General features: G+C 35.0%; 2 protein-coding genes across 2 annotated transcripts; one reads left to right on the forward strand and one right to left on the reverse strand.

The window, feature by feature from the left end:
* The first annotated feature begins 286 nt into the window (after window positions 1-286).
* On the forward strand, window positions 287-4,391 carry LOC125667405 (uncharacterized). The gene is made up of 3 exons (XM_048900911.2): window positions 287-578; window positions 676-2,653; window positions 2,824-4,391. The coding sequence occupies exons 1-2, from the start codon at window positions 538-540 to the stop codon at window positions 2,645-2,647; spliced, it is 2,013 nt and encodes a 670-aa protein (XP_048756868.2). The 5' UTR covers window positions 287-537; the 3' UTR covers window positions 2,648-2,653; window positions 2,824-4,391.
* A 3,820-nt stretch (window positions 4,392-8,211) lies between these two features.
* LOC130049267 (alpha-mannosidase 2-like) lies at window positions 8,212-11,358 on the reverse strand. The gene is made up of 2 exons (XM_056146694.1): window positions 11,062-11,358; window positions 8,212-8,996 (listed from the first exon to the last, which is right to left on the reverse strand). Exons 1-2 carry the CDS (start codon window positions 11,320-11,322, stop codon window positions 8,844-8,846), a joined length of 414 nt encoding a protein of 137 aa, XP_056002669.1. The 5' UTR covers window positions 11,323-11,358; the 3' UTR covers window positions 8,212-8,843.
* Between the last annotated feature and the right edge of the window lie 425 nt (window positions 11,359-11,783).

The following is an 11,783-nucleotide window of genomic DNA, read 5'->3' on the forward strand; positions in this document are numbered from 1 at the left end:
CCATTTACATCCATACCTCTATTCCAAATATTGTATGTTTTACATTACGACTCCTAGGTCGAGGCCTCTGCTGGTGGACTGTTGATCCCCAAGGGTTTATTTCATCTGATGATTAAATGGATATTATATTTAATAAAAATTGTGAACTGTTGGTCCTAAAGGGTATCTACAGCCCAGCAGCTAAATACTTAGTTAATAACTTGAAAATACGGATGTATATTTAATTCCTAGGATAAGATTTAGAAATTAATTTCAAAATTAAGGCTTATAGGAGTTATGAGATTGATCACTGTTCATTATCTTCACCTTGCATATATGGCTCATGACGCGTTTAGGTGGTCAACAGGGGATGCATGTTCCTCCCAGCCACATGCATTCACCGCTTTTGTGTTCAGGGATTCGTGTTTACACAACTTTGTATTCCTTTTGAGAGTTACGGGATTCATCACTGTTTATTATCTTCACCTTTTCATTAGTCAGATAAGGATGCACATGTAACGGTATATCTATTTTTCAGTTGTGGTTGGAATATATCTTATGTTGGCAATTGTCATCGTTATCGCCGTCAGAATAAACCGGTAAGATTATTTCATCTGATGATTAAATGGATATTGTATTTAATAAAATAGTAAATACAAAATAGTAATGAATGAATGACAACATTGTTTAACGCAGGATGACGAAAAGGCTAGATGTCGAGATCAAACAGATAGAAGCACGGATCCAGCGTGAACTGTTAAATATAACTTGCATGTTGTTGCATCGAGAGTTACAGCGTATGGTTCGACGAAGGCTTCGACAAAGGTCAACCAGATACCAATCTATTGCAGAGGATCACTATGAATTGACCCCGATTGTGAACGATCCATATGAACCTCCTCTTCGAAGATCTGCAACATTAGCAGAAACAGAATACCAATATGTTGTTCCATACGAAACTCCCAAAGAAGGCTGTTTTTGTAGATATTGCTTGGACCAAGCTGCCAATCATCCCCCAAACAGCTTACCAGAAGTAGATGGAGCGCATGGTACAGCAAGAGCATATGATAGTCTGCAAGGAATTTTCGCAGAGAAACCCTTCCTTGACAGAACTACTTCAGAGAAACATTCGCAGTATTCTCTTCTCAATAACCCGCCTGATGTTTACTCGCTAAGCGGCAAAACAAGAGCACTGATCCATAATGATCACTCCCAATCCACAGAACGGCGTCTATCCCGAAGAAGAATGCGCCGTGGAAGAAAATCCGGACTTAACGATTATGATGATGACGGCATTAATGGTAATTGGATAGAACTGGAGCGGATTAAGCAAAGACAAGAAGAAGCCGAAGATGCGGAGTTCATATCGCAATTGCTATCCGATGTGAAGAGAGAACCTATCACTGATGTTTTACCCGGTATCAGCCCATTCAAAATACCAAAAACATTGCCAAATTATAAACGAGAAGAGGCAAAAGAATGCATCGCCCTTTCGGAATTTAGCTTTTTAGAATTAGAAATACAAGAAGTAGATGATGCCATCAATGCCAACTATACTGAGAAAGAGAAACCCAGTTTCAAGAATGAAACATTATCGGATGCCGGAACAACTAAAACCACCAACGATGCACCTAACGAGTTGTTTTCTAGTTCGAATATAAAAAGCAAAGCAGAAGAAAACAATGTGGCACCTACAAAAGGAGTTTGCATTGCAGAGGTGAATTTTGATGTAGGAAACAGCGGCGGCGAGTCGAATTCATCAGACTACTTAAAACCAATGCCACACAAAAACACGGGAGATAATTCAAGCGAAAAGCAAACCAGTTTAACAACTGAGTTTTGCCTTGCAGAAGTAAATTTTGATGTTGAAGATAACGAGGGAGACTCAGAATCAGAGCAATATGGCAAAGAAAACGGTTCAAACGAAAAACAAATCATTGACATCGCTGGACTTTGTATTGCTGAGGTGAACTTTGATGTTCAAAACATCGAAGCACTCAATGTATCACCAAACAATACACAGCCAATGGCGGACAGAGACAACAAGGAAGATAACATGTCAATCGCGTTCTCTACCGGACTATGCATTGCAGAGATAAATTTTGACATTGAAAACACAGAAAAGGTATCTGATTCATCAGACTACCTAGAGCCAATTGAATTAGATTCTGGAACACACACACTGCAAGACGAGAAAACCGACATTGAAACATACGAAACATTGCAAAATGTCACCGACACCATGGTTAACATTCCCAACATTGAGACCGCCAATGAATATTCCATTCAAGGTGAAGATGCTGGTTTCAATATTTGTTTGGCAGATCTGAATAACTTCCAAGATATTTTGTCAGAAGTTGAATATATGGAAGAATCTATATTAGACATCGGGTATTCCTCAAGCAAAGAATACGAACGATTGAGGACGTCTACAGAGATCGTCATGAATGCACCGGAGGAAAAGCACAGGGAAGAAACAACAGTCATGTCTGCTGATACAGGACTCAATGTTTGTTTTGCAGAACTGCAAAATTTTGAACAACTGCTCTTAGAATATGAGACAGTGGAAGAGACAGCATCGGACAAATCACATGAAAGTCATTATGACACAATTAAGATCGACGTCGACGTCAACCATAGCGATGATTCTGACACCATTTCTGAGTGATCACAGGTAAATGCCATTCGCTTTTGACTTGTGATAAATAGTTTATTCTTCCTCTCTGCATTGAGTTCTATGTGTAAGATTTAAAATATGATTTCTTGACTATTTACCGAGTTATTCGGCATATAGAAAACCACACAAAACTTGAAACTTAGATATATACTAATGATTCATTTTAGAGATGACATCCTAATGGCCGGGTATAAAGAGAACCATCTAGCGAATTTTATGAAGATATCCAGCAAAAGACATGGTATGCAGAGAACCAGCTTAGACTTTGTATACAGAGAACCAGCCAAGACGTAGTGTAGAAAGAACCAGCTAAGTCTTGGTATACAAAAATGAAAATAAGTGTTTTGTAAAGGCTACATAAATGGCAGACATATATTGAACAATTCAGTATGCTTGATGGAAATTCTATATCATTATCACATGTTTGTTTGATTTTGTACTTCTTGTGTCTTGGGTAGTCAACAGCACACTTTTATGAGTGGGTATTTTTTCTAATTAGAAAAACGTACTTATTCACACACCGAATGTAGGGTTTTGATTTGGAAATTTATTGAAAACCAGAAGTTTTCGTTGAAAAAAAAAATGCATTTGATTTTTACAAATCATTGATGTACCTTTTCTGACACGATATAAACGTTTGATTTGTTTACTGTAAATACTTGTATTAAGACATAATTGTACAATCTGTCGACATATGTTTATGCTGTTATACAATTTGCACATATTTTTCACTGGATATATTGATTTCATTTTATGCGTATTTGTGTTGAGCTATATGTATTTATGCAGACTTCTGTCGTTGGTATGGATGAACATCGTATTGTCTCCATAACTAGCAAAAAAAAAAAAAAAAGAAGAAAGGAAACATTCATTGAAGATGGGAGATGACTTTGTTATTATACTATCATTCTGTAAAAGAAATATGCTCAATATACTAACAAAGCTATTGCTTTTGTGAACGTTTGGCTTTGGGTTTTTGTGTTGGAATTCTTAAGATGACAACCTAAGCAAATATCTCCCATTGATCTAACAATACATTTTACATGTAGTTTGTTTAAAAAAGACCTGTCTGTATACTCACTGTATGTTGTCCTCCCTTGTTTTTATTATTTACATGTAATAATCTATGCAACTTTGTGTTTTTTCTGCTGTATGTACATTTATGTATGTGCTTCTGATATATATAGTTTCATATTCATGTTTAAAAAGGATGTCAGCCACTGTGAAGATGTATTACTCCTCGTTAAAGAAATGCTATTTAATACACAAGTTTCTGATTAGATATATAACCATGTAGTATGTAGATTCAAAGTTTTTTATCGCCAGGTTTCTGTATTCAAAAGAATGGTTTGAAGTTTTAAATGTAAGTTTATAGGAAAGTTCGCTAAAACATGTATTTTTAATAACCAGAAGGCTACTTTTCCAAAATAAATAAATAAATATGCAAACATCCTATTGCACGGCAAATTCAATAGCACCCAAATCATTTCAACTGGGATTATAGTGGGGGTTACATGACTTAGATCAATATCGAGAATTAATGTTTCACATAAAAATAGTTCAGTTGAGCAATATGGATCACAGATGATATTTCACTTTTCTTCTTGAAAGTATCATGATTACTACTACTACTACTGCAAGTACGACTACTATTATTATTACTACTACTACAGTTACAACTACTACTACTATCAATACTACTACTACTACTACTATTAGTATTAGTATTACTACTATTACAACTACTTCTACTACTACTACTAGTTTTATTATTATTACTACTTTTACAACTACTTCTACTACATTGTACTTCTATTATCATTGTTGTTATATGGATGTAGTATTATCACTGCTATCTTTATCATTACTAATATTATCACTACCCTTATTACCAAGGTTATTATTATCATCATTGCATGTTGTTTTTTCCCATTGCTGTTATTTTTATTATAATCATTAGTATCATTGATTGTTATACTATGTTGTTTCTATTAAGATTATTGCATGTTTGAGTATTTTTATTGCATTTATTATTATTATTATTATTATTGTTATTAATATATACGCTATTATTAATATTGTTGCATTTTTATTTTCCATTTAGTATTCGTATTATTATGATTATTATTGATTTTTACTATTATATTGTTTCTATTATGATTGTTGCATGTTTTAATATTTCCTATTGTAGTTATAATCACTATCCTTATTGATTTTTCTATTATAGTATTGGTTTTATAATTAGCTCATGTTTACTTATTTTTATTGTATTTAATATCATTTTGTTTTTATACTCATTATATTCAATCAAAATCTAATTTTAAAAAATGTCAAATATTTAGCATGGTATATTTAATAAAGGCCTGTCAACGACTGAATCATTGTATTATTTTAAAGCCACATTTTCAAAGAAAGAAAACACGATTCCCACCACCTGGTTACTCCCTGAAAATGTCAAAACCTGGGTCTTAATTGGTTTGTTAATGTCAAAGATCAGTTGTAATTATCTCTGAGCTAGGAATTGAATTCGTTAGCTAAACATTGATCATGATGAGAAATTGGCATTCTAAAGGAAGTTGATTATGAAGGATACACGAAAAAACAACCTGATGTTTTGGACAAAGTGCAAACGCGAGATGATTCTCATTTGTAAACCCGCGAAAATCATATCTGACTTGGGGGAAGTCATGGTGGCAATGACTTTTTGTGAGGGTTGGAAAATTTCAATGTTACTTTCCCTTGCATACAGTACTTGATATGCGTGATGTGTGTTATAAAGCGTTGCTTATAAACATGTGAACTTTACACTATCTACAATTGACCACACTACTAGTTTACAGACGTCCTCATTAATCGGCTTGATTCACTAAAGGAAATGTTACAGTAAAATGTAACGTTCATTCCATTTCATCAGTGACAGCAATGAAGTTTGTACAACTGCAGACATTTTTTTTGCAAGATAAACACTGCTGAAACAGACGTAGGGGGTATCAACGATACATAAGGGAATGGATATACAGATGTTACCAGAATTTATATCTGATGTAGTAAATAAAATACAGAAATAACACAAGAATAAGTCAGTGTAAGTTCACTTGTTACCAGATCTGTCAAAGCAACGTCTTTGTCTATGGTTATCCTTCATCGAACCTCTGGATCAGCTCTATCATAATCAAAGTTTCGATCTAGCTATCTCGATCCTATGTCACCTGATTCTTAACTACGGTGTATATCAATTCTAACGATTGAAACAGTTGGTCCAAATTTTCGGTGGCGTAGATGAAATCTCCGGAAAGCAACATCGTCTATTACTGGATCTTGACCCGAAATTCCACTTTCTCTAAACGGAATAAGTATCACGGTTTTCATCAGGAAATCAATACACAATACACAGTAACATGATAGAAGATTTATTAGCAAACAGCGATGAGAGTATGGAATGTATTTGTTATGTTATCACTGGTTACACCCGACATAAAACAAGGGCGACTGTTATCAGCAGATGTTAAATAGGACGATCCTACACAACGTTTATCACGTGAATACGACGTCACAATAACCGTTAAACATCACATGGACGTCTTTATAATAACCTCTAAGCATCACGTATGTCGTCACAATAACCACGAAAGGTCATATGAACATGACATCAAGATAACATCTAAACGTCATATACTAATGAGGTTAAGTATCCAAGATAATCGGACAGTCATAAATTATCATACATTCGTACATGTATCCAATAAAAACTATACACATACGTGTTTCACGCATTATGGCCATCCATACATGATACGTAATGAATCAATTTTCATACTTCAGACATAATGGGACATTCTTTTACGTGTATCACAATATATATAGCATTATACATCACTGATCCACATTCATATCACCAATAAAATAAAATAATACATGTCATTTAAATACAAAAAACAACACATACACAACGACAGTATTCTTTCACATTCGATATTCTGCAGTGATTTGAATATCATTCCTGAGTTTTTTATAAGTCAACATCCATGCATCCATACAATACACATAAATACTTGATGGGTGTGGTAACATGTTTGTGACATACAAGATATTTCCACATCCGCTAATGATGCTATTACAATTTTGTATGCATAGACACGCTTCTTGCAGGGAACAGCGCAGGAGGTCGGGATTTCAAAAACTGAAGGGTGGATAGGGAAACAGACAATCCATGAAACACGCACCTGTCTATTTAAAAAAAAATCACAGAATTGAAATACCAATCCTGAATTGAATTAATATAATTCCATAAAAACAACATTAGGGTCAGCAAAACATCATCATAAAATATAGATCACCTGGCAATATCAGTCACACTGCCCTGATGCCTTTGGTAGGTTTGAGAGAAAACTAGCATCTGATCACTAGATGATTGCACCATTCTGGTTTATAAGACACCAAGTTACTGATATGTAGAGTATTTATAAAATGTTTCAGAAATCATTCTCTTGATAAGTTGGCAATCATAATATATATATATATATATATTTGTGTTGCGCAAAAAACAATGTGTTTCTCTTCAACCTCCAGTGTAGTAGAATTATATCATTGTATTGTGTTAATTGTTAAATTGCAGTATGTAGTATATTATAGTAAGCGAATTATCAATAAAACATCAGTAAAACAATATGTTTCTCTGTAAACTCTTGTACTAAAACTTGAGGCAACATCATCTAAACACTCTTTCTACTCCACACGGAGGCAGGTCAAATGCAGTAATTCCATTAACTTGCGATTAAAGATAGTAAGTGTGGAGCCAGTTATTACACAGATTACTTTCTCATAATAGACGGGTTATTATGATAAACATCAATGTTTAGCCTTAACCTCTAGGCACCAAATCTAAGCACATTTCCTATTTTACGAGGAAATAAGTCAGTAGCAACTATTTCTTAAATTTGAGATGAACAAAAATGAAATAATGTTTTAGTTAGCGGGATCTCAATACCACTTGTAATTGAAACTCCGTCTCTTGTCACCGGGGATAGAAAGGTTGACAATATTTAAAACATATCTCCTTCATCGAGGAATCTTAATGCAAGGTGAAGATAACGAACAGTGATCAATCTCAAAACTCCTACAAGCAATACAAAATAGATAGTTGGGCAAACACAGACCCCTGGACACACCAGAATCCATTTCAATCATCAACACAGACTTCACATGAAATCCCATTCACAAATTAAAACCTTTGAAGAGTAAATATCTCCTTTAGTTTTTTGGTCATTTGTTGAGACTGTCTCTGAAATAACTTCAACTTAGAATTTTGCAATGTACTACAAAACTCACGAAAACCTAAAAAAAAATTCAAACAGATACATGTGCACCATATTTACATATGAAAACTACATATATCCAAATGTGGTGTTGCAAACATTCCTAAAGACTTGGTTTCAGCAAATATAAAATATTGAATGAGCCTACTTTCTATCTCGTTCTCATTCTTACACTATTTGTTTCCCGCGTTAAATTGAGTCCAAAATCTAGCTTGGATTTCATAAAAAAATCTCAAACTTAAGTTTCAGTTTTCTTTTATTTAAGCAGTCAATATTTGAGTAAACTCTCAGACTTTAGTCCAAGTTTCGACTTCAGTTCTTTTCGAGAAATCCTGGCCTGATGTAAGCTCATTTACATGACATAGTCGGATAATGAAGATCACATCTAAACACTCTCTGACACAGTCCTACTCAGATAGCGCAGCTTTCTGTCCAATAAAAAGTTGAAACTCACTTTCACAAGATCCCAAGAATATACATCTTTTATCATACTCAATTTCACAGCATAAAAAATATGTACATGTGTACAGTTTACTCCACACTCAATCTCACTGGAAAACAAATTTGTACAACTCTTATCACACTCAATTTCACAGGATCACAAGTCTATACAATTTTTATCACACTCAATTTCACGGGATCTCATGGTTGTACATATTTTATCACACTAAATATCAAATGATCTCAAGTCTATAAATCTCACTAGGATACTCAATTTCACAGCATTTGAAATCTCTACAGTCGTAACACAATGCATTTCACAGAATATCATGTCTATACAGCCTTTTATCACACCCAGTTTCACAGTATCTTCAGTCTACATGGCCGTTTATCACATAAAACAATTACAAAATCACTCCCATTATAAACATTCACCATTTGACCTTGAAACTGTATATTTCCATGGGATTCAAGGTAAGGTCACTATCTAGCGATGTGGGGCCTTTGTCGTGTAGTAATGTCAAGGACGTCCGCCGCATCTCCTTCACCCCTAGCGTGTCACTGAACAGATCCCGTAATCTGACCTAGATAAAGTGTTTGAGAGAGCATGTACCTGGGCAGTAGTGTAAGGTGGTAGATAACTCCTATTGCATGTACTGGAATGTTTACATCACAAGAACTACACTAATGACGCAACTCTCTCTTACTGTTCTATGAATGTAAACTAATAGAACACGTTTAATAGAGGACAAGTGAACAAATGTATATCACAGGTTTAGAGCCTGCTATTCCACAATCTTCTCCTGCCCTAAACTAGGTATCCCATAATTCTGTATCGTTATACTCATATATACCACTGTCAACGTCTCAAAATAAGCAATGTTATTCCACATGTAAATACACCTTTTTACGTCTAATAAAACTAAGAACTACTTTATAAAATATCAGGAAAATGTAGGACAAGCAATTATTTGTAGTTTTTCCCCATTACTATGCATTCTCCATGTACCTATGTATAGCCTTGGTGGAATAGAACAACCCAATATCCGCGTTTCGACCCAAATCAATGTTTCTTGTGTCACAAAAAGACTTGACATCTGCTCAGTATTCATCTATTTACGTATATTTTTGTAACTGAAGCGAAACCATACTTTATTTGAGCATATATGCCATTTTACGAGAATAATGTAAAACGTTCGAGACGTTGACAGAGGTGTATGCGAGAGCAAAGAATGACAACTCTGGGTAGAGATTGCCCCAGCCCTAAACTAGGTATCCCATAATTCTCTGTATCTAAAGGTGAAGATAATGAACAGTGTACTATCTCATAACTCCTATAAGCAATACAAAATAGATGGTTGGGCAAAAACGGACCCCTGGACACACCAGAGGTAGGATCCGGTGCTTGGGAGGAGTAAGCATTCCCTGTCGACCCGTCACACCCACCGTGAGCCCTATATGTAAAACTTATACTGTACCAATTTAGATGCACCAGATGGGCATTTCGACAAATGCCTCTTCAGTGATGCTCAACCTAAATTTTTGAATCCTGATCCAGGAAACAACAATATGTGTCCAACAATATCCTACATTGTAAGTATAGCCCAAAACTAAGCATCTCATAATACCCAATATATCTAACTCAAAAATAAGCATCCCATAATACTCTATATCTAACTCAAAACTAAGCATCCCATAATACCCTATATCTAACTCAAAACTAAGCATCCCATAATACCCTATATCTAACTCAAAACTAAGCATCCCATAATACCCTATATCTAACTCAAAACTAAGCATCCCATAATACCCTATATCTAACTCAAAACTAAGCATCCCATAATACCCTATATCTAACTCAAAACTAAGCATCCCATAATACCCTATATCTAACTCAAAACTAAGCATCCCATAATACCCTATATCTAACTCAAAACTAAGCATCCCATAATACCCTATATCTAACTCAAAACTAAGCATCCCATAATACCCTATATCTAATTCAAAACTAAGCATCCCATAATACCCTATATCTAACTCAAAAATAAGCATCCCATAATACCCTATATCTAACTCAAAACTAAGTACCCCATACTACCCTATATCTAACTCAAAACTAAGCATCCGATAAAACCTTTTATCTAACCTAGAGCCCATTGCTAAATCTCCCACAATTCTTGATGTTCAGTCACTAGTTAGATATCCCACAATCCCCTTGTATATAACTCAAAGCTAAGCATTCCGCAATTTTACATACCTAACCTAGAACTCAGTGCTACATCCCCCACAATCCTTGGTGTCCCTCCCTAAGTTAGATATCCCACAATCCTTGGTATTCCTCCCTAAGTTAGATATTCCACAATCCTCGGTGTTCCTCCCTAAGTTAGATATCCCACAATCCTTGGTAGCCATCCCTAAGTTAGATATCCCACAATCCTTGGTGTTCCTCCCTAAGTTAGATATCCCACAATCCTTGGTAGCCATCCCTAAGTTAGATATCCCACAATCCTTGGTGTTCCTCTCTAAGTTAGATATCCCACAATCCTTGGTGTCCATCCCTAAGTTAGATATCCCACAATCCCCTATATCTAACACTAGTTTCGGTATCCCGCGTGTCTGTTGTCTACTACATATCCCACAATCACTTACCTTTCCCTGTGTATCAGTACAAGGTAATCCATGGCTTGAAATCCCACAATCCAGTCCTAGTCTGTGTAATAGGAGTGCTGAGTCATCGCTCCGTGTGATTGCTCCATCATAACTCTGCTGTAAGGACCGAAGATTGAGTAGGTGCACATCACACGGTAAAGATCCCGACAGGAAGGAATGCTGGGAAATCAATGGCGGCACACTGACTGAGCTTTTCTGGGGTAGAATCTGAATGTTATGGACTAGGTGCAGATATGTCATGTGAGCTTGGAGTGAAAGAAAACCACTTGTTTTGTCCTTGATCTATAAAAGAAAATTAGCAGATAGGTCACAATGTTTACATGCCTTATGGTGCTAAGGAAACATTCAAATTCTTATGTGCACCACCCATTGGCTTTACACAAAGGATGCAAAAACTTTTCATTAACTATATTTTGAATATAAATTAACTTCAAACTAACTATAGACTAAGTCTACAACAACTATGCATTAACTTCGCACTAACTTCTAACTAACTTTGCATTAATTATACATTAAATTTACACTAACTATATATTAACTTTACACTAACAGTACACTAACTTTACATTAACTATGCATTTAATATAATATACTAATTTACACTAACCATGCATTCAATATATACTAACTTAACACTAATTATACACTAATTTTACACTAACTATGCATTTAATATATACTAACTTTACACTAAATATACA

Source organism: Ostrea edulis, chromosome 8 (genome assembly GCF_947568905.1).
Source record: "Ostrea edulis chromosome 8, xbOstEdul1.1, whole genome shotgun sequence".
Taxonomy (NCBI): Eukaryota; Metazoa; Mollusca; class Bivalvia; order Ostreida; family Ostreidae; genus Ostrea; species Ostrea edulis.

Excerpts from the sequence above, each read along its gene's own strand:
- LOC125667405 (XM_048900911.2), top strand. The coding sequence starts at position 538 with ATGTTGGCAATTGTCATCGTTATCGCCGTCAGAATAAACCG. Across the intron at positions 579-675 it reads ATCGCCGTCAGAATAAACCG|GATGACGAAAAGGCTAGATG; the intron begins GTAAGATTATTT and ends TGTTTAACGCAG.
- LOC130049267 (XM_056146694.1), bottom strand. The coding sequence starts at position 11,322 with ATGACATATCTGCACCTAGTCCATAACATTCAGATTCTACCCCAGAAA. Across the intron at positions 8,997-11,061 it reads GTACTGATACACAGGGAAAG|GTCAGATTACGGGATCTGTT; the intron begins GTAAGTGATTGT and ends CACTTTATCTAG.